General features: G+C 45.8%; 1 protein-coding gene across 2 annotated transcripts in view; it reads right to left on the reverse strand.

Annotated features, from left to right (window-relative positions):
* LOC119967274 (chloride intracellular channel protein 4) overlaps positions 1-27,828 on the reverse strand; it is a 165,759-nt gene that overhangs the window by 70,125 nt on the left and 67,806 nt on the right. For both annotated transcript variants that reach the window (XM_038799594.1, XM_038799604.1), the window contains exon 3: positions 10,339-10,464. In XM_038799594.1, coding sequence (XP_038655522.1) covers positions 10,339-10,464 — 126 coding nt within the window. The remainder of the gene's footprint in view (positions 1-10,338; positions 10,465-27,828) is intronic.

Consider the following 27,828-nt stretch of genomic DNA (forward strand, 5'->3'; position numbering starts at 1 on the left):
CATCCCCACACCCCCACTACTTGCCTTCAAACAACTGCGCAACCTCAAACAAACCATTGTTTGCAGCAAATTAGCCAGCCTTCAAAACAGCGACCACGACACCACACAACCCTGCCAGGGCAATCTCTGCAAGACATGCCATATCATCGACGTGGATACCACCATTACACGTAGAAACACCACCCACCAGGTATGCGGCACATACTCGTGCGACTCGACCAATGTAGTCTACCTCATACGCTGCAGGAAAGGATGTCCCGAAGCGTGGTACATTGGCGAGACCATGCACACACTGCAACAACGAATGAACGGGCATCGTGCGACAATCACCAGGCAGGAATGTTCCCTTCCAGTCGGGGAACATTTCAGCAGTCAAGGGCATTCGGCCTCTGATCTCCGGGTAAGCGTTCTCCAAGGCGGTCTTCAGGACACGCGACAACGCAGAATTGCCGAGCAAACACTTGTAGCTAAGTTCCGCACGCATGAGTGCGGCCTCAACCGGGATCTTGGATTCATGTCGCATTACATCCACCCCCCACCATCTGGCCTGGACTTGCAAAATCCTACCAACTACCCTGGCTTGAGACAATTCACACCTCTTTAACCTGGGGTTACCCCTATCTCTGGATCTGTAATGATTTGATTACCCGCAAATGCTCGCATTCCAAGCATTGTCTGGCATCTCTGACTCTGTCTATATAAATGTTTCTGGAACATACCTCTCCATTCACCTGAGGAAGGAGCAGCGCTCCGAAAGCTTGTGTTTGAAACAAACCTGTTGGACTTTAACCTGGTGTTGTAAGACTTCTTACATACACATTAGTGAGACTGAAACATTAATAATTAATCATTATGTCAAGAAACCAGATCAATACATCACTTTGATTCTGTTAAAATATCCTGGTCTTTTTATAATCACAGTTCAATTCAAAGTAGTTGATCCATTGTGGAGGGATTTGTTTTTCTCCCCTTGAAGGATGCTTAGAATTCCATATTGAGCTGGGGAGGGTTGGATTGACAGCCATGCCATCCATTGCTGAATAGCCTACAAGCACAAATTATGTAGGCTCTCAAATGAAGAATGTCAAGCACTGGGGCAGGAGTGGGGGTGCTTTAAGGTGTGAGGGTGGGGTAAGGATCTAGGTGGCATTAGCAGCTGCTAAAACCTTATCCGTTAAAGATCCCTTAAAAATCTTCTGGAGATGGGGGAAGAAAGGTGGCTGAGTAATAAATATTAAATGCTTTTTCCAACTCTGATTGGTGCCTGCAATGCCGGTTTGGATCTCAACTCTTCAGCTCACGCTGTCTCCTAATCTTGCTCAGTTGAATACATGTTCTGCAGTCGGTCGGAATCACCACCAGCATGAGAAAAAGAGATCATTAACTTCTCACTGCAGTTACTGGTTGGCATCTTCTGGCTGTTGCTTCAATTGTACAACAGTTTATGGTTGTTTGAAGTTGCCAGTGTCCACAGGGATTGACCAGGTGCTCAAGGGTTTTTTGCTGACTTCAGACAAGGAAGCACTATCAGGCAATCCTCTTGGAATATTGCATAACCTGGAGTATGAGATCAAGGTGGTCCTCCAGACCCTTCTCCAATCTCCTTCATTGCAAGTCAGCAGCCCTCCCCGAGGCATGCTACAACCACTGGAGTAGCAGTGCATGGGAGGATTAGGACAGTAGAAAACATATAGAAGGCAGGCACTAAAGGAATGACACAGGGGTGACCTTTGGCCTTTGTATGCACTAAATGGGTTAAGGCATGATCTGTTGCCTCTGGTTGTGCGTCATCTTGTCCTGCAACAGACTCTGACAGTTAGTATCATGCAATCATTTTGAGTGATGTTGCTGTTGAATTTGAATAACTGGCAGTGTGTGCAACCTGTGAGACATGGGTGTGATGTGCAAGGTTAGTGTGTGAGGGTGCGGTAAAATGTATGAATGCCTGGCACGAGCACTGACTTGGTCGTTGTTGGTAGTTGAGTGATGTGGGTGGAGTGAATAGAGCAGCATTTGAGGCTACTGGTGAAATTGGTGGGATATGTTTTTTGAAAACCCATTCACTGACCTTGATCAGTCATGTTACTGGACTGGAGGTTACTGAACTTCTTACAGCACTGCACTCAAGTCCTCAGGGCTTAACTCCTGGGTGGAATTTTCCATTTACTGCACTGAGTGCTGACTGAGGTGAAAAACCGTTGTGCAGCTCAAAGGTTGCATAACTGACTTTTCTCAACAGATAATCCAGCACTTTGTGCAAAACTAATCTGCAGGTGGTGGCCCTTGCTGACAGATGGGGCCAGAAAAAGCCAAGAATCCCGAGATCAAGGCACCCATGGAAATGGGGGACCACACCCCATAGATACATGCCCCCCAGCCCCACACGTACAAGGGAAACTACCCCCCAACAAATAAGGGAACCTCCAAACAATGGAGCTCCCCTGAGGACATCCAGGCACTGCCCCTGACACCGAGAACTATTGGGCAGTGCCAGGGTGCCTGGGGACAGTGCCAGTTGTAAACCCTGTTAATGTCATGCTGGTGAGAGGGGATTTCCAAATGTGAGGGAACGATATGGCACAGAAGCCCTCTGGCTCAAGGCCCTCCAAAGGGCATCTGCCAATAGCACCAAAGACCACAAAGTGCCAAAAGCATCAGGGTACCTCCACCTCTGGTGTGCATCTTGGGGACACCTGTAGATGAAGCACTAGACCACAGAAGATCAAGAAGAGAGCCGATGAAATGAAATGAAAATCGCTTATTGTCACGAGTAGGCTTCAATGAAGTTACTGTGAAAAGCCCCTAGTCGCCACATTCCGGCGCCTGTCCGGGGATGCTGGTACGGGAATCGAACCGTGCTGCTGGCCTGCTTGGTCTGCTTTAAAAGCCAGCGATTTAGCCTTGTGAGCTAAACCAGCCCCTAAACCAGCCCCTAAACCAGGATCACTGAGTGGGCACTGATGAGGTAACTATTTGTAGCTGGGGGGAATGGAAATCTATCAAATTGAAATGTTTACCAGCTCTGGGTCACTGTCCATGCGGAGTTTGCATATTCTCCCTGTGTCTGCGTGGGTTTCGCCCTCACAACCCAAAAGATGTGCAGAGTAGGTGGATTGGCCACGCTAAATTGTCCCTCAATTGGAAAAAATTAATTGGGTAACTGAATTGATTTTTTAAAAATTGAAATTCTCACTATTAAAACACGTCACTAATCTTCACAGCGGGTCTGCCGCCACCCCTACCATCCCTGGGCACAGTGGTCCAAGATCAAAATCTCCAGATGCAGACCCCATTCAGAGGAAGGGTGTGAGTGCGCTGTCAGCAGAAAGACAGGGGTCAGACATTGGAATAAACTGAGGATCACCAGAGCTTACCTCACAGCGAGTGATCATCACTCTCCTGCCTTATTGACCCGCTGACAGTGCCAACACAGGCCCATCATCCTGCAGTGATGTCGCACAGACCCTGGGAGGGTGGAACAGGGTGGTTGGGGAGGAGGCGGTGTGATGGAGGGGGAAGGGGGAATTGGGGTAAAATGAGGGATGAAGTGGGCAAGGGAAATGTGCGGGAGATGGGGGAGTCGGGGATGGCAGAAAAGGAGGGTGGTGCACTGAGCTGACGGACACAGCCTTGTCCTCTGAGAATGTGGAAATGATAAGGGCCTCCCTGGTCCTCCTCGCATGTCGGAGCCTCGCATCAGCCTGTCCTCCATCTTCTGGCTCCTCCTCAGGCTCTTTTTCCAGCCCCTCCTGGTCCACCTTTGCCTCCTCAGATGAGGCCTTCTCCTCCTCCAGCATGTCACCCTGCTGCTGTGCCAGATTGTGAACCGTACAGCAGACCACAACAAAAAGGGTGACCCTCTAGGGGAGGGGGGGGGGGGGGGGGTGTACTGCAGGGCACTGCCAGAGCGGTCAAGGCATCACAGAATCACTACAGTACAGAAGGAGGCTATTCAGCCCATCAAGTCTGCGCTGATCTTCTGAAATACCCTGCCTAGGCCCATTCGCTCACCCTATCCCCATAACTCAGTAACCCCACTTAACCTTTTGGACCATAAAGAGGCAATTTAGCATGGTTAATCGCGCTAACATGCACATCTTTGAAATGTGGGAGGAAATTGGAACACCCAGAGGAAACCCACGCAGACGCGAGGAGAATGTACAAACTTCGTACGGACAATCACCCAAGGTCAGAATTGAACCCAGGTTCCTGGCACTGTGAGGTAATTGTGCTAACAGTGCCATCACGGCAGCCCAATGCCCCGCTCAATGACAGCACAGGTGGCAGCATGATCCTTATTTTATTGGGTTTCCGCCTCAGTCTCAGGCCTCTGCACCAACGTCATCAACCAACTCCTCAGCGGGTATTCCTTGTCCCCGGATGAGGATGAGCTCACCCGTCATCCTGGAGTGGTTCTCGATGACACCGGGAATCTCCGAATGCCCCAGGATGTAGCTGTCATGCACACTCCGCTCGAGCCCTGAGATGATCCAGCAGCATAGACATTTAGGGCTGCAGTGACGTACACGGCCACCAGGAGCGGCTGTCCTCCTCTGCGTAGACGTGGCAGAGGTGACGCATTGTCTCCCTGTTGAGACGGAGTCTTCCGTGGCATATACCATCAGCTCATGGAACGACCAACGACACCTGTACAACTTGGGCTATCGCTGGGCTCCCGTTCCGGCCCTCTCCTCAGCCTGATGATGCCCCAAGCCTCCCCATGACTTTCCCACCTTCTCTCAGAGTGCCATTCAACGAGCCAGTTGTGCTGGCAAACCTTGCTCTGCACACTCACCCCCGGCCATGTCAGGAGCCCATAAACCTCAGAGTCTGCCGGGAAGATTAGGGAGGCCGTGCTCAGCTGCCCTCTCTTTACTCACATACTTACCCTTTTGCAGCAAGAGGATCCTCAATGGCGAAGTCCTGCTCTTTAATGTTTGATTGTTGGCAGCTGCCTTTATGCTGCTAACACCCCGAGAGTTCAGGAAAACTGTTCAGGCATCAAAGACTGCTGGACATGCAGTGCACTAATCATCCTTTGAGACATGGCACCTGTGCCTTCGAGGAAGCGCTTGCAAGTTCAGGAGCATGAAGTGTTCTCACAATTAACACGGCTAATTCCTCATTTGAAGTAGCCTTCAGCTATGAAGCTAGAGGCTGCTCACAGTCAAAGGGAGTGAAATTGAATTTCAGGATAGAAGCCACAGAAGAGCTCTGCCCTGAGAGAGTTTGTTAGGACAGACAGGCTGCAGCTGTGGTTGGCCCTGTTAGGGGTCTCCACAATATTTAAAATGTCTTCTGGCCCAGCTCAGTTGCAACCCCCAACCTGGAATGCCCAACCCCCCATAGGCCACCAACAACCCTTCCTTCCCAAGCACTGGAGCAGTAGCTCCGGTGCCCTGAAATGCATGCTGGAAAATGGAAAGGGCTACTCACGACATCACTTCCCCTCAGTAGCCATTGCACCACCTTCCCGTTTTTGAAAAGGATTACTAAACGACATCCGCGTGACTTCCTGTTGGGGAGTCAGGTAATTCCCAGGATGCTGCTGCACTCAATGTCAATCTCGTTAAAGAGATTGAAATTAATGCAAATTATGGTTGAAGGTATTCTTGTCATTTTTGGGCGAGAGCCGGAACTCACGAACGGGTGGGCCAGGTAAATTGCAAAATGGTTCACGTGAGTCTTGATTTGCCCTCTCCAGCTATTCGTCTGGAGTGCCCAGATCCACAGCGGGTGCAACACACTAACTTAATAGTGCCCATGGCATTTTCAGTCCAGTGGTCGAGATCCAACAAAGCAGATTCTTTCATTTGCTTAAAGGAACCAAGCCATAGAGACCACAAAAGGGTTGGCTTGTGACCTCATGTCTGTGCTGGAGCGGAAAGAGTTGCTACAACTGACGGCCCCCATGTCAAAATTCTTGTGTCCGATTGTCTTCCAAAGACTCCGACTTGAAAATATGTGTGGATGCCTTTGTGCATAACTTTAGTTATACCCCTTATAATGCAACAGCCTGACCAGGCAGAAGTGCATGTCCATCGTGTCTCAAAATAATTTGGATGAAAGAAAAAAAAAAGAGTGGATATGGAAAAAATGGAGAGGATTAGTGGGGGGATGAGATGACCAAAAGCGTGGTCAGAATAAAGAGCTTCCAGGAGATTTTTGCAATCAGGTAAGAAGGTGGCAAGGAGCAGAGAACCAGGCAAGAGGATCTTAAAGATCAGGGTTGTCTGGCGGCACGTGGCGCAGTGATTAGCACTGGGACTGCAGCGCTGAGGTTCGAATCCCGGCTCTGGGTCACTGTCCGTGTGGAGTTTGCACATTCTCCCCGTGTCTACATGGGTTTCACCCCCACAACCCAAGGATGTGCAGGGTAGGTGGATTGGCCACTCTAAATTGCCCCTTAATTAGAAAAAAATAATAATTGGGTACTCTAAATATTAAAAAGAAAAAAAAATGATAGGGGTTGTCACAACATGTGGATATTGTAAAGTACATAAAGGGGTAATGTAATCTCACTATCTGGTGCTATAGAGCAACCATATAAATATCACATGCTTCTTTGACTTCTGGGAGATAGATAGAGATAAATGGAGAAAGCAAGACAGAATAGCTGTGAGATAGTTGAGCTAATAGTATAGTTAATAGTGTAGATGTGTAGTGTAATCTTTATATAGTTAATTCCTTAGTAATATGTTCAAATATAATGCAGTGTAGTGTAATAAATTAGCTTTGCTGGGGTGGCATGGTGGCACAGTGGTTAGCATTGCTGCCTACGGCGCTGAGGACCCTGGTTCAGTCCCAACCATCATCACGACAAATTAGCAGAGTTGGTACTTGCTCAAAGTCCAGAATTCAAACCAGTTTTTCGGGCAAGGCAGACACAAGATCAGCATCACAAGCACAAGAAAAAGAACACTATCTTTTCAGATACCTGATACTCAACTTCCTGATACAAATACCAATCAGCCGTCAGGAAATTCTGACTCACTGACAGTTGGACTGAGAAGACAACGAGATCAAGAAAGAAACCTAATCATCTCAATTTCTGAACTGTAAAACACTGATTTAACTCATGTGTAACTTTTAATGATGTTCATTATTGTACAATTCCCCTACAGTCCCTGTATGTTTATTTGAATGCGGGTTCAAAATTTTCAAAGGAAGGGGGATGTCACAATATGTGGATATTGTAAAGCACATAAAGGAATAATGCAATGTTACTACTCTAGCCACCAGGTGGTGCATTAGAGCAACCATATAAATATCACATGCCTCCTTGACATCTGCAAGGTATATAGAGATAGATGGAGATAGATGGAGTTGGCAAGACAGAGTCCAAAAGAACAATGAACAAAGAAAAGTACAGCACAGGGACAGGCCCTTCGGCCCTCCAAGCCTGCGCTGACCATGCTGCCCATCAGAACTAAACCATCTAAAATCTTCCACACTTCCAGGGTCCGTATCCCCCTATTCCCATCCTATTCATGTATTGGTCAAGATGCCCCTTAAACGTCACTATCATCCATGCTTCCATCACCTCCTCCGGCAGCGAGTTCCAGGCACCTACTACACTCTGTGTAAAACAACTTCTCTCGTCAATCTCCTCTAAACCTTGCCCCTCGCACCTTAAACCTATGCCCCTTAGTAATTGACCCCTCTACCCTGGGAAAAAGTCTCTGACTATCCACCCTGTCTATGCCCCTCATAATTTTGTAGACCTCTATCAGGTCGCCCCTCAACCTCCGTCGTTCCAGTGAGAACAAACCAAGTTTATTCAACCTGTCCTCATAGCTAATGCCCTCCATACCGGGCAACATCCTGGTAAATCTCTTCTGTACCCTCTCTAAAGCCTCCACAATCTTCTGGTAGTGTGGCGACATGAATTGAACACTATACTCCAAGTGTGGCCTAAGGTTCTATACAGCTGCAACATGACTTGCCAATTTTTATACTCAATGCCCAGGCCAATGAAGGCAAGAATGCCGTATGCCTCTTGACTACTTTCTCCACCTGTGTTGCCCCTTGCTGTAGTTATGAGACAGTTGAACTAATAGCATGGTTACTAGTGTAGATGTGTCATGTAATCGTTACTTAACTAATTCCTTAGTAATATGTTTGAATCTAATTCAGTGTATTATAATAAATTAGCTTTGTTTATTAAACACAGCTCGCTGTTCTTTGTCAGCACTTCAATCTTCACCATTCTGAAAGAACTAAAACAAAGTACTAAAACAAAGAGGTTGTTACTGAACATGCAGCTACTAATGCTGGAGCAGAGAAATAGAAAGACAAAGAGTAATGCATGGATGTAGGAGGAGGCATATAAGGAGGTGAGAGGCAATGCAAGTTTTTGACAATGTGGATGAAAAACTGAAGTCAATTTTCAGGGAGAAGCTCAGAGATGACAGTGGCAATAGAAATGTGGGACTTTACCTGGATGAGGATGTTTATGAAGAACTGAAGGAAAGAGATCAGGTGAGAGGGCACTGGAGATGCCAAGATCTCGTGAGATGATGAAAGTTTAGACCAGGATTTTAGTAATTTCGGAGAACAGATAATTTCAGGACTGGGCAATGCTGCAGAGGTTTTAAAAATATAGTTTTAGCAGTACAGCAGATGTGGGAGGAAGTGGAGTTTTGAATTGATTAGTATGCCAAGGTTCCACAGTTCCCGATTTAAGTTGAAGTGGCAGATGTGAAGGCTGGTGAATCAAGCGTTAAGTATATATTAATTTGGGCAGCACGGTGGCCTAGTGGTTAGCACAACCGCCTCACGGCGCTGAGGTCCCAGGTTCGATCCCGGCTCTGGGTCACTGTCCGTGTGGAGTTTGCACATTCACCCCGTGTCTGCGTGGGTTTCGCCCCCACAACCCAAAAATGTGCAGAGTAGGTGGATTGGCCACGCTAAATTGCCCCTTAATTGGAAAAAATAATTGGGTAATCTAAATTTTTTTTAAAAAGTATATATTAATTTTACATTTAATTGTATGCAGTTGGTGGGCATTAACTGTGGATTCACTTACACTCCTATAAATAGGAAGGGTTCATCCCAAAAGAGTATAAATAGGAAGGGGTGGGCCTGACTGGCTCAGTTAGTCGAGCTGATGGGTGGGAGTTTCCACCTCATCCTCCCTGGTGGCTTGCTTTCTGACAGCAAAGGAGGCCTGTCATTGGCCAGCAGCAGGGTCTTCCAGAACATTATGGTCATTGTCCCTGTGCTAAAGGCCCCAGATTAGAGTCCCACTCCAGGCCGAGGTGGAGTTTCAGTTTCAGTTGTGGCCATTACAAATGGGCCAATTGATTGGTAATGGGTTTACGAAAAAGGCATAAATAGGAGCAGACTGAAACTGTGGTGGTTGGATTATGAGCTGCATGTTTCTAATGTGTGTGAAGATTGGCTCCAGTCTTATCCTTGACTACTGGGCTTTATAGAGTGGAAAATCATGGTCAGGGGACGCAGGTAAATGATGAATAACAGAGCCAGGGATCGATTCCTCAAGTACAGCAAAGGAGATTGTACTGGCAGAGAAGGAGCATCAGAGATCTTTTTCTTAAAGTAAGTTTTAATTTTTTTAAAATAACATGAATTTAAATTGTATCTTGTCCCATCTCTTAAAAAAACTCAAAGTATTCCACACCCAATGCATTACTTTGAAGTCCAGTGGCTCATGTTAAGCAAGCAAATATAATAGTCACTTTGCTCAGCAAAAACCAACAGGCAGCAATGTGATAAATGGCTAGTCAATCTGTTGTGATGATGTTGTCTGAGGGATAGATACTAAGCAGAATACCAGGAGAACATCCTGCTCTATTTCAATGTTGGATCTTTATTTTCCACCTCAACTAACAGATCAGACAGCTGACCATCTAAACTGAAGGATTGTACTTGTAACAGAACCGTACCAACTCAGTGATGTATTGGAATATTGGCCTACAATATGTACTGAAGTGCTGAACTGGAGCTTGAATCTCAAAGCTTCATCGAGCTTCAGCAGATGAGGATAAAAACTTTCCTTTTTATAAGCAGTCAATATTAACATACCTCTTACAGATCCAATAATGTTTCGGATCAATTTTGGTAAAAGTGGTTAAGAGGGTCCACTGCAAAAGCTACTTCTGTTGATATTTACAAAATTATTTGCTTACATTATGAAGGTTTTAAACCCATTTTGACAATTTTTGTTTTCTTCTTGTGAAATTGGTAACCATGGGGCATTAGCTGGAAGACCACTTTAAATTTTCAGCATGACGTCCATGAACCTAGTTTGACACAGACGTCGTCCTGTGGATATCCGGGAAACAGAAACTTGGGTTCCTACACTGAGACACTTACCTGGGCGGAGCCAGGATATCCTCAAGGAATTCCTCAATCTTATTGACATCAGTTTTCACTTCTCCATTGAAGGTTATGAATGGGGGATGTGTTCCCGGAGCCAGATTTTGCAGGTCAGCAGGTTTCCTATTGAGTTAGAAAGGAAGAGAATCAGTTATTGTCAGCAGAATAACTGGGCAGCTCCAATACGTCATGGAATCCATTGAGGGAACGGAATGCTCACACAATAGGCTTTGTGGCAATCAGTGTTAGTGCCTTACAAACAGGCCGGGGAAGGTCCTGGCTTTTTCATGTTATGTTCCACTGATGCCCTGAGCCCAAGCACAAGACCCTTGACTTGAAACTCGCCTGCAACACTCGCCAGCTCCCTCCACTATCCACCACCTGTTCTTGGCACTGGGCAGCATCCAAGAAAAGAAAAGATAGATGTTCCAGTCAGCAGGAGAGAGAGAGAGATGAAAAGAGGAAAAGCAAAAGACAGAGAGAAAAGAGTGTAGCACAGAATTAACCGGAAAATAAGAAAGACAGCAGCAAACAATCACAAAACGGAAACCTGAAACTCCCGGAGATGGAGATAAAGAGAAGAGGAGGCAGAGACAGCCAGCAACCTGATAGCAAGACAGGCAGCACATCCTGAGACTCACTGGAAGCAATGGTACGGGAGATTCACTGGAGATACACAAGCAGTTATTTGGAGACAGTGCGGAAAATCTTTCTGAAATAACAAGTAGAATCATTCTACAGTGACAGCCCTGTCACCGTGCAGTATCGGGGTAGAGGAAGAGAATTTTAAACCTGGTACTACATTAATGGAGTTCAACCAGTGAACTACAGATACAACTTCACTCATGTAAATCATTCAAGCTCTTGAGACGTGATGTTATTGAAGACCCACATTTTTTACAGTTCTCATTTAAACTCAGTTTAAATTAAAAATACAGAATCACATTACTCCTTTTTTAGACATGGGAATCACAGATCTGTAGACTTGGATGGCAGCAGAGTAAGAAAAAAGTAAGTAAATAGCAAAGAGTCACAAGGGTGTTGCAGGTTTCTAGATGGTGTTTCTTCAAGTCTATTTGGCATGATGTAAAAGCAATATTAAACAGGCCTGTGCACATCCGATATATGATGGGTAATATTATAGGCAAAGTTCATGTGACAGAATGAAAACTGCGGGCGCGATCTACCCACCATGTTGCTCTCGGAATAGCGGCGCGGCCGGTAGATGCCGGGAGATTCCTCTTTCGGGATCTACCCAGCTTGCCACACCGCGCCAGATCTAACGCTATCTTACGAAACGTCCCAATCTGAATCTCGCCCATTGTGGGTGAGGTCAGTATTTGGCAAATATGCATTTTAGAGCGAGACAGCTAGTCTCACTCTAATATGAACTTGCCTGATCTACTGAGGCCCTGAGATCGAACCACTTCACCTCGCAGACCTCAGACGAGTGCTGTTCAGTGCTGGCCACACAAACGGGTACCAGATGAAATGGCACTTGGGGAGGGGGGGGGGGGGGGGCAGCATCTCCCAGGGATCGGAGGGTCCAAAGTGGTTGCCTCTGTGTAGGGCGGCATCCTGGCACTGGTGCTATCTTGGCAATGCCAAGGTGTCTAAGATGCCACTGTCAGCTGGCAAGGGTGGTGCCAGGCTGGCATTTTTCCTGTGACGGAGATTGGGCATGGGTGTGCCTTGCTAGTGTGAGGTTGGGTGCCCAAAGACCCCCTTATAGGTTTGATGCCATACGGGCACTTTGGGGGTCGAAAACTCAGGATGCTATTTAAAAATGGAGTCCCAATCTCTTCCTGCATTGAGGAGTTCTATTGAGTGGAGCTCCTCAGTGCAGGAAACGGGACCAGGTGCAGCATTGGCGGGGTATTACCCGCACATGCCCCAGATTGCAACCAAGTCCCAATCATAGCCCGGGGCCTTTGAGTACCCCGAATAAGGAGGAGGTGATAAGGGCCCATGCCGGTGCCTCCTACAATGGAGGTGCTAAAGCACATCAGTGCATCTGAATCTCTCCCCACCTGACACAGCAACATCTGATGGGCTGCAGGAAGAACAGGGTGGCACCTCGTCACCTGCGACACACGAAAGTTAGCATGATGTAGCCAGGTCCAAGCCATGCAGAGGAAGGCCAGCAAAGGCACCTCAGGTCAGATGGCAAAGTACGCAGTAGGCTGCTTCCATGTGTGATGTACTGTCTGGGGTCACACCGAGAAGGAGCAGTCGGCCAGGTAAAGTAAGGAAGTTAGACACCAGTTAAGTTTGCACGCGTGCAGAACTTGGAGAACCTCAGGAGGCCACGTGAGACCTCATTAGATCTCACGAGGCACAGTGATCTTGATCTCGCCCTCGATGTTCAGGATCCAGATTTGCATATTTAAGTGCGCAGTTAAAGTTACTTAAATAGGCGGCATGGTAGCACAGTGGTTAGCACTGTTGCTTCACAGCAGCAGGGTCCCAGGTTCGATTCCCAGCTTGGGGCACTGTCTGTGCAGAGTCCGCACATTCTCCCCGTGTCTGCGTGGGTTTCCTCCGGGTATGCCGGTTTCCTCCCACAAAGTCCCGAAAGACGTGCTGTTAGGTGAATTGACATCCTGAATTCTCCCTCTGTGTACCCAAACAGGTGCCGGAATGTGGCGACTAGGGGATTTTCACAGTAACTTCATTGCGGTGTTAATGTAAGCCTCTTGTGGTAATAATATAGATTATTATTAAATATGTTCGCGCCAGAGTCTCCCAAGGCTCAGGATCGAATGCCTGCTCTTGGAGATCTTGCCAAGGTGCCATTTAGCACTGGTCCACACAAACGTTAAACCAGGCATAGTGGCATTGGGGGGGGGGGGGGGGGGGGGGGGGGTGTCTCCTTGGAGATCTGAGCCCCCCGGGTGGTCAGGCTCTGGGCAGGATTGTACCCTGGCACGCTTGATGCCATACGGGCACTTTGGCACTGACAAGGGCACGGCCAGGATGCCAGGCTGGCTGTGCTAAGGTGCCCGGTGGCATGTTGTCTATGCTGGGGATCCGGCCCAGGGGTGCCTTGCCCTTATGAGGTGGGATGAGAGGGGCTCAAAAACCCCATAATGAGTAAGTTGGGGCATGTGGGGGTGGCACGATGGCACAGTGGTAAGCACTGCTGCCTCACGGCGCCGAGGTCGCAGGTTCAATCCCAGCTCTAGGTCACTGTCCGTGTGGAGTTTGCACATTCTCCCCGTGTTTGCGTGGGTTTCGCCCCCACAACCCAAAGATGTGCAGGGTAGGTGGATTGGCCATGCTAAATTGCCCCTTAATTGGAAAAAATGAATTGAGTACTCTAAATTTATTTTTTTTAAAGTTGGGGCATGTGGGTGTCCTGAGACCGCAGTGGGGGGTTAACAGATCAGGTAGTATTTAAAAATAGTGCCCCGATCTCTTCCTGCACTGATGAGCCCCTTTAATAGTGGGGTCGTTCTCGGCACCAAGAAACACCCACTAAACGTGCCCAAAAAGGGACTCTGTTTTTTCCCATTAAATGTGTCATTCATTCAGTAACAATTTTCAGGCAGGGTTGGGAGGTGGTTTATGCATAATTACGGTTTCTCATTTTTTAAATGTGCTTCTTTTAGCTTTCGGTTTCCAATGCTGATCCATGCAATCAGGAGACCTGTACAAAAGTTATGAATGGAAACATTCACATGTCAATTAATCATTTTTTTAAACCATCTTTTTCCTGTGATTTGAACAATTCCTCGTATCTTTCCTTATTTCTCCCATTGCCTTTCTCAGCCATTAACTTGGTGCATCTTGATGAGGCAATACTTTAACTGGATCAACATAAGAAATATCAAAAAGAATATCAGACTATCTCAGTCTTAAATGCATCCAACAATGAAGTTTAAGTCTCTGGGTGAGAGAGGTCCAAAGGTTCACAACCTTTTGAGCGATGAAGAAATATTTCCTAACCTCAGTCCAAAATGATCGGCCTCTTATTCTCAAACTGCACCGCAATGTCATGTGCCCTGCAGTGGACTCCTGAATCTTAGCGCAAGCCATTCTAGGACGAGATTCTCTGGCCTCCCTATAGGATGCTTCTCAGCACCAGGAGGCGTGCCGCTATTGGCCAGCAGCAGTACTCTCTGGTCCCGGCGGAGTGGGATTTCTCGTTGAATCCATTCCACTCTGCCGGGAAACCCAAGGCGCGAGTGTGCCGTTGGCAGAACTGAAGAATCCCGCCGGCATTAAGAGTCAGGTGATCTCGCCCCTATTTATTTTAACTATGGCCGGCAGTCCTGCCTGTTTCTGATCTCCTTGCACATTTGCAAGGAATTTTAAACAGAGTTCATAATAACTTTCCACATCAAAGTTGGCAAAATGCTCCCTCAGCTCTTTGTTCTTTTCCTTCACTCACTCACAGTGATTTTGATTGTCATATCCTGAATCAAGTCTGCACAACAGATAGAGCAATGTCTGTTCATACTTTCTGGGAGTAAATTGGAAATTATTGCACATGGAGATCTGCATAATTTATATACTGGCAGGATGCATACTTTTATCACATTGTTGCTCCAGTTAAGCACTACCTCTTCTTCTGTTTTTATATCCATCATATTTATTCCCTTCAACCAATTTCTTTAAGTTTTGTTTTCACAAGTTTATCATTGAACAAAACAATTCACTGAGCGCTTACTTAACTTTTCTTTTATTCGTTCATGGGATGTGGGCGTCGCAGGCTGTGCCAACATTTATTGCCCATCCCTAATTGTCCTTGAGGGGGCAGTTACAGTCAGCCCCATTGCTGTGGGTCTGGAGTCACATATAGGCCAGACCAGGTAAGGATGGAAGATTTCCTTCACTAAGGGACATGAGTGAACCAGATGGGCTTTCACGACAATTGACAATGGTTTCATGGTCATCATTAGACTTTTAATTCCAGATTTTTACTGATTTGAAATTTCACCAACTGCAGCGGTGGGATTTGAACCTGGGTCCTCAGAACATTATTCTAGATTCACTAGTCCAATGACAATACCACTATGCCACCGTCTCCCCAACTCAGAGTAACAGGTAAATGATCTTCATCCAGGAGAACAAGAGCCTCCTAATGAGATGGTTATGAATTCAAGTTCAAAGACTCAGTAGTTAACCGCAACAGATTTTGACGGTACAAATTATTACCATCCCATGGGGAAACCATAAACCGAAATAATCAATTTTACTGAATAGCCACAAGATGAAGAAATTACCAGCAAGATTTTACTTTTTGTAACTTTTACTTGAAAATGAATCAGAACTCAAGGAAATTGAACATTAATTTACAGGCAAATGACACTTCAAATAAAAAATCTTACCCAACCATAAGCATCTGCATCATTCCACATACAAATGTGGTATTATCTAGCTACACAGTTCCACAATATGCTGTTCCTTAATCACGCAGGCTCCTATCCAACAATAGCTGTTGCCTTTGAGTTTCACAGGCACAATTAACATCTGCAAAGCATACTTCAATGAAGCCTCTCTCCTGTGGGTCATAATAGTCCTGATGGTGTAACGTTCTGGACTTCCTGTTCAACCGACCAACCAATAACACCCCGGTTCACAGTTTGGCCACTTATGCAACTCTTTAGCATCTCCAAGCTATTCACCCAACTTTCCAGGTTTTAAATACTTTTAGACAGCTTACACATTGCCTCCAAGAGCTCTTGTCTTATTTTCTGGCAAACCGCAAAACTGACCTTTTCTTTAGAGTGATTTTCTCCCACTTCCTGTTTCTGCCTGCGTTCACTTTGTGTCTGTGTCTAGGCCCCCAACTCTTCTACTAAAGGTCTTCTTTGCGTCTGAGGCTCTCCTTTGTGTCTGGTCAATTAGCATCCTTACCTCAACTTCCTTCATGTTAAAACTGCTTCCAGGCCAAGGATCATCAAGTCACATGGGCCAGTAATTCTTATTATCCAATGAAGGGCAGCACGGTAGCATTGTGGATAGCACAATGGCTTCACAGCTCCAGGGTCCCAGGTTCGATTCCGGCTCGGGTCACTGTCTGTGCGGAGTCTGCACATCCTTCCCGTGTGTGCGTGGGTTTCCTCCGGGTGCTCCGGTTTCCTCCCACAGTCCAAAGATGTGCAGGTTAGGTGGATTGGCCATGATAAATTGCCCTTAGTGTCCAAAATTGCCCTTAGTGTTGGGTGGGGTTACTGGGTTATTGGGATAGGGTGGAGGTTTTAAACTTGGGTAGGGTGCTCTTTCCAGGAGCCGGTGCAGACTCGATGGGCCGAATGGCCTCCTTCTGCACTGTAAATTCTATGATCTATGATCCCTTTATAATTGACTCTTAAAAATCGTTCTCAAATACTCTCAAAAACAATTACAGATTCCACAGACATTTCAAAGAAATTAAAAATGTCCCTTATTTTATTGCTTCTGGGTCAAAGTTTGTCATAAAATACACAGAAATCTGTGTCTATCGCAAGTCAGAAAACCTAGATCCTCTGATTCTTAAAGCTATTTCAGGGTGCGAGAAGGAAATCCTTAATGTTCTTCAGGCAGCTGGTAAACACTCACCCTACCACATATGGCCATCCTTCAAGAGAGAGAAAAATTAATTTGCCAAACAATTACAGGCTTTTGATGATTTCCATGCTCTTTTGACCAAGCACCACATCAGCCAGCAGCAAAGTGGCCGGAAAGCCCCTTTTACTAATTTTCATGTTTTCAGCTTAGTACATGCAACGTACTGTAAACATCTTTGGAAGGAAATGCACTCACACAGAGGAAGTGAGCAGAACACAAACACTCTCAGACATCTGCATTATAATCAGAACAGGACACTATGCTCAAACAATGCCAAGTCGTTAAATCATCTGAACCAGACCCAAGTACTGGTGAAAACATCGCAGTGAATGTTACTTTTATTGGCTTACAACCCAACGCAGTCAAAAGTCATTTGAACATAAAGTATTACTTTGAAATCAAACATAATGGTTCAAGTTAGTCCAAATGTTAATTTGTTTTTCAGGAATGAATAAACTTATTGAATTTTTATGTCTTAACAGCAATAAATGCTAGACCCTTGTCACAATTAACCAAACAGTTGCACCAACTGGTCATTTTCTCTCCTTGGAGTTTGAGCGTTTTTAGCTGCAAAATTGGACTCGATTCTCCAGTCCCCCACCCGTGTGTTTATTGGCAACATGCTGTTTGTCGACGGCGGGATCCTACACTCCCGCCACTTGTCAATGGCATTTCCCATTGAAGCCACCCCACGCCGCCAGGAGACACACAACAAATTCTGGCCATTGTTTTTACCTATAATGAATCAAATTTTTGTTCCTTTATTATTAAATATTGGAACAATAAAGACCCATAACAAAATGGTGGCCAGAATTCTCCAGCCTTTAGGATTCTGTTCCTGTCGGCAGTGCATCCCCACCAGTGGGTTTCCCAGCAGTGTGGGGTTGCTTCAATGGGAAATCCCATTGACAAGCGGTACGAAGAGAGAATCCCGCCACGAGCAAACGGCGATCCTCCAAGAAATAAGCGGCTGGGGGACTCGAGAAACAAGCCTGACGTTGGAAACATTCAATGAAGAAGAGGAAAAGTGAAAGTAAATAATCGCAGTAAGTAATTTTTCATGCGTAACGGGAAATAGCTATTTTTTTAAAAGATATTAAAAAGCAGATGAAGTATATATAGCAGTTCTTGCAACCAAGAAAAGAAAGCATCCATTTTCCGTCAATTGTCTTTTTAACCAAAGATAAGGGCGGTCACACATTCAGTTCAACTCATCAAACCTGAAATTCTCCATCATCCCCATTCTGCAGAATTGTATCCAGCTGTTTAAACATTTTTAGGGTCATCACTTTGATTACTCACTCCATTGATCACTTTGTGTGAAACATTTCTTCATGTCAATGTTGTCTTCTACCAATGTCATTGTGTAAATTGATGTCATTTTGCAAGAACTCCCTTCTCTACAATTGTGATATCTTACGTACTTCATGAAAAAACCCTCTTAATTTCTTATTTTCAAGGGAAGGCAGCTCAATTTTCTCCACACTTCTCTCATACCTCTTTCCCCTGATACCAGAGATCAATCACAGAAAATGCATATGATACATTTGTGAGGAATCTAGTATGAGGTATGATATTGCAATGTCCCACAAACAGCAAAGAGCTGAAGGGTTAATTAAACTATTTTACTGGGGAGAACTCTCCTGCCCTCCTTCAAAGAGTTATTTTATATTCATTGAGACAGTGAACGGGTCTCAGTTGAATGTTTCACCTAAAGGATGGAACCCCCAACAGTGCAGCACACTGGAAAGGCCTGGACCAAAGTATCAGCCTGGAGGATTATGTGCTCAAGCCTCTGGAGTGAGTTGTATACACAACCTTCTGGCTCAGAAGTAAGTACTCAACCACTGAGCCAATGCTCACACCATACGTAAATAATACGTTTACATGTTGGCAAAAACAATCACAATCACAATCGCATTGCAGATGACAGAACAGGACCAATTAAGTGCGTACGATTTGGAAAACAAAAATCATTTTGAAAATGTTATTTGGATAAAATAATTATAAGTCACATCAACGAAAGAGGTTGGTAACAAATACTTTGAGTGAGTTGACGTTGGGGATAAGGCGGGAAAATGGAGTTGAGGATTATATCAAATCAGTCGTGATCTCATTGAATGGTGGAACAGCCTCCGAATGGCCTACGTCTTCTCATACGTCTTATGGTCTATGGCCTTATTGAACACTATTCAACTTACCCAAGACGTGTACCTGGTGCACAGCACAAAAAAGTGAAGCAGTATTAAACTGTATGTAAGCAACAATGGGCCACATTTTGTAAATTCAGACAGCTTGGCAAAGAATGGAATCTCACTCGCAAAACTTCAAGTTGACCAGAGTTAACTGGATTTGTGGAGAAGTGTGTGTGGATGTGAAGAATCTTTGAATCAACAGTGTGAGAATGGAAACAATTGGTGCAATAATCTCTAATCTTATCATAACACCCCACAAACCCTTTTAGATAAATTATCATCAATGAGATTGCATAAAAGAAAGAAAATAAGAGCCAATGTACAGCCAAGAAAACATTTGTCAAACTGGTATTTTAGAAATGCTAAGGTCTAAAAAAGAATAAATAGCCACAGAAAAAAGTTTTATTTCAGTAAGGGAACCCAAATCGAAACAGCACTGGAATCTAGTAATAGCTTACAATTATACATGAACAAGGGCGCAACCCTGGAGGAGCACCATCTGAGGTTTTGAACTCATGCAAACTGGGCAGCTACTTAAAGATATCATTGCCGACTCTCAAGGAAGCCAATAAGGAACAGACTCCTGAATCACCTGTTGGGGATGAAGTAGTCAATCAATGTGACAGATCAGAGACCAGGCGAGAAGGGGAATAAAGACTCTGTCCACCCCAAAGTATCGATGTTGTAATCAGTTAGATCCAGATTGGACCAATAAGTTTGTGTGTGAGATGGGCTTTGTCAGATGCAGCGAGTTGCTAGATGTAAGGCTGCCGTAAACATGAATAAATGTAGTGATTATTTCTTTCTCCTTTAACACTGAACTATTTGTTTTTTAAAACATGAAACCAAAATGAACGTGCTATGGATTGTAGACAAGCACAGGCAACATTAAAATAAATTACAACACCAGCAATCCAGACCAGCTGGCCAACTAACATGATTGCTCAGTCCATGGCCCAGAAAGAATGTACATTTTTGGCCAGTCTTCACTGCAAACTCTTGATAATACAGGAATTTGTCTGAGAATTTGCCCTTGTTTATATATTTAAAAGCCTTTCTTTTGTTCCCCTTAGTTAAAGATAACTTGACCTCATAGTTGTTAGCTTATCACAATGGAATCATATAGCATAGGAGGAAAAATTATTTGTAAGCCCTGTTATGTTTTCTTTACATATTGAAATATAACACGTGGCTACAATACATTGTGCTTTGTTAATGGCCAAGGTTATCTAAACCCCAAGAGCAATTTATACAATTGTTGGGAGTCTGTGATTGTGTTTGACTCAAATAACACGATTCATGGCAGCTGTTATTTCTTATAAATGTATATGGCATCTCCTATCTTTTGTTGCTATGTTACTTTCATGAGTTTAGATCCTGTTGAGCTGCCTTACCAACTGCAGCGCAAGCAGGTGCAATGATACAGGGTCACATGGCAAGAGAAGAGTAAAAATGATCCCCTTCAACAAAACCTGACTTTCAAATATTCTACACAGATGACAAAGTACATAAGCAGTTTTCGACTGTCCTCATCCAAAAGATCAAAACAAATATCAAAATTGTGAGCTCCTCAAAAATGCTTTGAGACGACTGACACATTCAACATTGTCATTTTCCCAAATTCTTTGGAATCTGGAATGGTTCATACAGATTGGAGTGTAGCTCATGTAAGGCCACTATTCAAATACGGAGGTCAAGAGAAAACAGGGAACCAGTGAGCCTAATTTCGGTAGTAGAGAAGTTGCAAGAGTCCATTTTCAAGGATTTCATAGCACAGCATTTGGACAGCAATCATATAATCAGACAGTCAGCATGGGTTTATGAAAAGGAAATCATGCTTAACAAATCTACTGGTATTCTTTGAAGATGTAACCAGTAGAGTTGACCAGGGGGAACTGGTGGATGTGGCTCATTTCAACTTTCAGAAGGCTTTCGACAAGGTCTCACATTGATTACTATGTAAAGTTAGAGTGCATGGGATTGTGGGTAGCATCTTGAGATGGATAGAAAGCTGGTTGGAAAAAAGGAGGCAGAGTTTGGAATAAATGGGTTGTTTTCCAATTGGCGGGCAGTGACTAATAGGGTACCGCATTGATCTATGCTCGGTCCCCAACTGTTCACATTATACATTAATGATTTGGACAAGGGTATTATATCCACATTTTCAGATGATACAAAGTTGGGTGGGAGGGTGAGTTGCTTCAGGCTGAGTGAGTGGGCATATGCATGACAGTATAATGTGGATAAATGTGAGGTTATCTGCTTCACTATCAAAAATAGGAAGGAATATTGTTATTTGAATGGTTGTAAATTGAGAGAGGTGAAGACTGAGCAAGACCTTGATGTCCTCGTGTACCAGTCGCTGAAAGTAAATGCTCAGGTACAACAGGTAGTAAAGAAGGCAAATGTTATGTTGGCTTTCACAGTGAGAAGACTTCAGTATAGGAATAGGGGTGTTTCACTGCAATTGTATAAGGCATTGGTGAGGCCACACCTGGAGTGTTGTGTGCAGTTTATCTGAGGAAGGATATTCTTGCTATGGAAGGATTGCAGTGAAGGTGTACCATGCTGATCCCTGTGATCGTGGGACTGTCATATGAGGAGAGACTAAGTTGGTTAGGATTAAATTTAGAGTACCCAATTATATATTTTTTCCAATTAAGGGGCAATTTAGCGTGGCCAATCCACCTAACTTGCACATCTTTGGGTTGTGGGGGTGAAACCCATGCAGACACGGGGAGAATGTGGAAACTCCACACAGACAGTGACCCAGGGCCGGGATTCAAACCCAGGTCCTCAATGCCGTAGGCAGCAGTGCTAATTATTGTACCACGTGCTGCCCCAGGATTAAAGTTTAAAGTTTCTCGTATGAATTTATAAAATTCTAACAGGATCAGATAGGGTAGATTCAGAAAGAATGTTTCCTATGGTGGGGCAGTCCAGAACAAGAGGTCATAGTTTGAGGATAAGGGGTAAACAGTTTAGGATTGAGGTGAGGAGAAATTTCTTCACCCAGAGAGTGGTGAATCTGTGGAATTCACTACCACAGAAAGTAGTTGACCAAAACATTGTGGACGTAATTCTCCGAAACCTGGAGAAATCGTGAGGCTGGCGTCAAAAACGGGCAGGTTTGATGCCAGCCTCCGCCCCCCCGACTGGGAACCGATTCTGGTCCCCGGCCGGGGCTAGCATGCCGCGGCCGTGAACTCCGGCATCGCGGGCCAGGATGCCCCTCAGCCGCCCTGCGATTGGATACAGCGGGGCGGCGGAAGGACAAAGAGTGCGCGGGGTAAGTACCCGCTGCCTACGATCGGTGCCCACCGATCGCGGGCCCATGGCACCCTTGGCACGGCCGTGGTACTGCCGTGCCAATCAGTGCCATGGTTCCCAAGATCCCAACTTTACGGCCGTTATTACGAACGGTCAGACCAGGTGTGTTTGACGTTCCTAAAAACGGTCGTAAAGGGCTTGGACTTCGGCCCATCGGCCAGCTGAGAATCGCTGCTCGCCGTAAAAAAACGGCGGGCAGCGATTCGTGTCGGGAGGCGGGCGTGGGGGGGGGGGGGGGAGAATAGCGGGAGGGCGTCAGACTAGCGTGGCCGTAACAATTTACGACCCCCGCTATTCTCCGCACCGTCGTGAGTGCGGAGAATCGCCCCCTGTGTGGTTTCAGAAGGAATTAAATGTAGCCCTTGAGGCTAAAGGAATCAAGGGATATGGAGGGAAGGTGGGATCAGGGTATTGAATTTGATGATAAACCATGATCATAATGAATGGCGGAGGAGGACCAAATGGCCAAATGGTACTCATGCTTCTATTTTCTACCTATGTTTCTATGTATGTTTATTGATTAAATATTTAAGTTCCTACCTCTCAAAGTCAAAAGTGGTCATGCAAAGGATGTGCCTGTAACAAATTTGAATCTTAAACTTTGTCATGTGCTGAGTACTTTACTATTTATGCTCTGAAATATAACACTGGATAAGTAAAAATTTACAAGATGGGCATACCATCAGATATAGAAGCAGAAGATGTAGGGCAGCAGTGGCACAGTGATTAGCACTGCTGCCTCACAGTGCCAGGGACCCGGGTTCAATTCTGGCCTCGGGTCACTGCGTGGAGTTTACACTTTCTCCCAGTGTCTGCACGGGTTTCCTCCGGGTGCTCTGGTTTCCTTCCATAGTCCAAAGGCTAAACAGCTGGCTTGTAATGCAGAACAAGGCCAGCAGCGCGGGTTCAATTCCCGTACTGGCCACCCCGAACAGGCGGCGGAATGTGGCAACTAGGGGCTTTTCACAGTAACTTCATTGAAGCTTACTTATGATAATAAGCGATTATTATTATTAGGTTAGGTGGATTGGCCATGCTGAGTTTCCCCTTAGTGTCCAAAAGGTTAGCTGGGGTTACTGCGTTACAGGGATAGGTTGGAGATGTGGTCTTAAGTAAGGTGCTCTTTCCAAAAAGGGCCTGTGCAGACTCATTGGGCCAAATGGCCTCCTTCTGCACTGTAAATTCTATGATTCTATGAAGCAGGCCATTCGGCCCATCGAGCCTGCTTTGCCATTCAATGAGATCATGGCTGATCTGATATAATCCTCAGATCCACTTTCCTACTTTATTCCCATAACCCTCGATTCCTTTATTGTTTAAAGGTCTATCTCAGCCTTGAACATTTTTAACTCCCCAGTCTTTACAGCCCTCCACGGTAAAGAATTCCACAGATTCACTCCTCTGTGAGAGAAGAAATTCCTCCTCAGCTTTGTCTTAAATGGGCGACCTCTTACTCTGGGATTAGGCCCTCTGGTTCTAGACTCTTTCACAAGTATGCCAGTCGACAACTATGCATAAAAAAACCCTGAGAATGAAATAGCATTGTTGAGAATCTCATATTTCCAGCTTTTTTATAGCAATTCCTGTTTTTGTCTTCATTTCTTAATTTATCACAAGCTTCATGCCATGATTTCAATAATCTATATTAAATTTGGTTAGTCTCGTTCCCATTGGACACCAGGCGCTGGATTCTCTGAGCCTTGCGATTTTGGTGCGGAGCAGTAGAATGGCCGTTTTATCCAGAAATCAGTACTGGCACCGCTGAAGCGATTCTCCGCGCGAAACCTGCTGAGTTCCTGATGGCATGGTTCTAACCACGTGTCGGCCATCGGCAACCTCAGGTGACGACTGCGGACTCAGTCCACGGCCGCCCTGGTGGGGGGCAGGGGGATCGATCACTGGCGGGGGGCCTCATGGACGGCCAGGGTGGCAGAGATCCGCGGGTGCACGCGATCTCAGGGGTGCCTACATTCTGCATGACGGTCCACGGTGTGAGTCCGCTATGTCGCACGGGGCGGCCGCCGCAGGACGCCACCATGCCCATCCGCAGATTCCCGTCCGGAAGTGCAGGGTCCTATATCCGCAGCCAGAGCTGCGAGAAGCACTCCGGGGCCCTGCCAGCCCCCTGCAGGTAGGAGAATCGCTCAGGACGTTCTTAAGGAAAGTCCAGAGTGAAACGCCAGCTTTTTGACGCTGGCGTGGGGACATTGCCCCATTTTTGGAGAATCCAGCCCCAGGCATAAATTTCACAACACTTTGGCACAAATTGGGCCCCGCTTTTTTGAGAGTTTGGGATTAAAGCACACTTTGTGGTTTCACTTGGGAAGCTTTCCTTTGCTTTTTACAACTGCAAATGACTTGGGATTACTCAATGTTGTCAGAAATGGAATTAATTCCATTCTAGTGCAAAGACTAACATGATAAGCATAAAAATATAGATCTACAATTGTAAGGTTGCCATTATAACTATGATCTGAAACGGCTATCGATCATGGCATTCAGGTGTCAGCAGTGACATTTGCTAAATTGTTACAATTTATTGTAAGGACAGAACTGATGAGAACATGGGTTCTCTTAGCATGGTGACACAGTGGTTAGCACTGTCTGTGCGGAGTCTGCACGTTCTCCCCGTGTCTGCGTGGGTTTCCTCCGGGTGCTCCGGTTTCCTCCCAAAGTCCAAAGATGCGCAGGTTATGTGGATTTGCCATGCTAAATTGCCCTTTAGTGTCCAGGGATGTACAGGTTAGATGGGGTTATGGCCTAAGTAAAATGCTCTTTTGGAGAGTTGGTGCAGACTCGATGGGCCAAATGGCCTCCTTCTGCACTCCTGACGTGATTCCTAAAGTACACGTTTTTTTCTTCTGATCAGCATTGATATATTGGCAGTATTATAACAGCCCTATCCTTCTCATTTCAGCCATCCTCCCATGGCGTTAAGTGCAAGAAGAAAGGTGCAACTGAAAATTATTACCACTCTTTACTGTCATAAATGGTCATAGATTGGAAAATGTTGGCGTACAAAGGGACCTGGATGTCCTAATACACCACTCACTGAAAGTAAGCATGCAGGTAGAGCAAGCGGTTAGGAAGGTAAATGGTGTGTTGGCCTTCGTTGCACGAGGACTTGAGTACAGGAGCAAGGATGTCTTTAGGCAGCATGGTAGCACAAGTGGATAGCATTGTGGCTTCACAGCGCCAGGGTCCCAGGTTCAATTCCCCATTGGGTCACTGTCTGTGTGGAATCTGTCTCCCCGTGTCTGCGTGGGTTTCCTCCCGGTGCTCCGGTTTCCTTCCACGGTCCAAAGACATGCAGGTTCGGTGGATTGGCCGTGATAAATTGCTCTTAGTGACCAAAAAGGTTAGGAGGGGTTATTGGGTTACGGGGATAGGGTGGAAGTGAGGGTTTAAGTGGGTCAGTGCAGACTCGATGGGCAGAATCGCCTCCTTCTACACTGTATGTTCTATGTTCCACTGCAGCTATACGAGGCCTTGATGAGACCACACCTGGAGTATTGTGTACAGTTTTGGTCTCCTTAGCTAAGAAAGGATACACTTAGAGCGAGTTCAGCGAAGGTTCACCAGACTGATTCCTGGGATGGTAGGATTGTCGTATGAGGAGAGAGTGGGTCTACTGGTCCTATATTCGCTGGAATTTAGAAGAATGAGAGGGAATCTAATTGAAACATATTGTGACAAGGCTGGACTGACTGGATACCGGGATGTTGTTTCCTTTGACTGGGGAGGTCCAGAACAAGCGGACACAGTCTCAGGATATGGGGTAGGCCATTTGGGACTGAGATGGGGGAGAAATTTCTTCACTCGGAGGGTGGTGAACCTGTGGAATTCTCTACCACGGAGGCTGTGGAGGCCAAATCACTGAATATATTTAAGAGGGAAATAGATTTCTGGACTCTAAAAGGTGTCAAGGGGTATGGGGAGAATGCTGGAGTATTGCGTTGAGATAGAGAATCAGCCATGATCATGTTGAATGGCAGAACAGGTTTGAAGGGCCAAATGGCCTAACCCTGCTCTAATTTTCCATGATTCTGTGAATGCCAAGCCAAAGAAGGAGATAGAATAAGGGGAGGCCAAAAGCTTAATCAATCTGTTTTTACAGAGAGTTTTAAAGAAGGTGGTGACAGGATTTAGGGAGGGAATTCTAGAGCGTGGAGCCTTCACAGCTGAAGATACAGCGGAGCAGGGGGAATGCAAGATGAAAAGGATTCAAGGGGAGATACAAGCTCTAAACCTATGCATTGATGAATTCAGTAGGCCTGTTTGGAAAACCCATCCCTTACTCTAGAACTCCATGTAATGCGAAGCCAAAGGGAGTAGATACCTCCTGCAGTGGTGAAAAGACGCAATAAGGATGCCATTCACCTCCCACAAAGGTTTTCAAACTTTTTTGCACTGGGTTCCATCAAAACAATTATCATAGTTTCCCAATGCGGCTCCTGAAGAATAAGCTGAATGGTGATTTCTGATCCACAAGTGGGAAATCTATGGACAGTTCCCTTGTAAAATGTCTTCATGTTTGTTCAGTGCCCCTGCAACATCTGGATTGATTTGGTGGAACATTTCTTCCTGTTACAGTGGTACCAGCTGTAGCACAGCTGGTTATGCCACCAAATCCACCACAAAATGTTCCCCACAGAAAAGTAATTACAGGATGATCCACAAGATTCATTGTTGTCTTTAACTGTCATGTATTTTGTAGCAATTTACTGCTTCTCTGACTGCCTTCGAACTATGTCTTATGGAAAGTATTTCAGCAGCCAATTGTCATTGTTACACTTGATTGCTGCAGTTGCTGGGCGGGAAATCCCGTCATGGCCCCGGAATCTCGCGAGAAGTCAAAAAACGGGAACTTTCCGATAGCACTCTTCCTGTGCCATCCCTGATGACGCGATCAGGTCCACAAAAATCAGACATGACGTCACGTGGATGCGAATCGCCACTGCTTTTTCTAAACGGGGACCAGGCGCCATGATCTCCGAAAGGGAGGAAGGAGCTGAGCACCACAAACTTCACTGAGCACCAAGGAGTACCAGGGGGAAGATTCTGCTGGCCAGCACTGGCGGGGGGGGGGGGGGGGGGGGGGGGGGGACTCAGAGGGCAGTTTCCGGGATGGGGGCCAAGGTTGGTTAGGTGATCCTGATGTCTGCTGTTTTAAAAGTGTGTTTAGGGTTGTGTTAGTCTGCTGTATGTGGCATTGGGGGTATGGGGCGGGTGCGGTTGCAGGTCACATGGGGTGGGGGTCCAGTGTAATGAGAGTCAAGAAGTCAAGCTTAATGGGCTGGGTGGATGAGACCCTGAAAGCGAAGGCAACACCGTTCCCAGCTTGGGCCGGCGGTGCGGGTGGTGTGGGGGAGGGGGTGGGGGGGCACAAACTCTGGAGTAACTGTCC

Source organism: Scyliorhinus canicula, chromosome 1 (assembly GCF_902713615.1).
Source record: "Scyliorhinus canicula chromosome 1, sScyCan1.1, whole genome shotgun sequence".
Taxonomy (NCBI): Eukaryota; Metazoa; Chordata; class Chondrichthyes; order Carcharhiniformes; family Scyliorhinidae; genus Scyliorhinus; species Scyliorhinus canicula.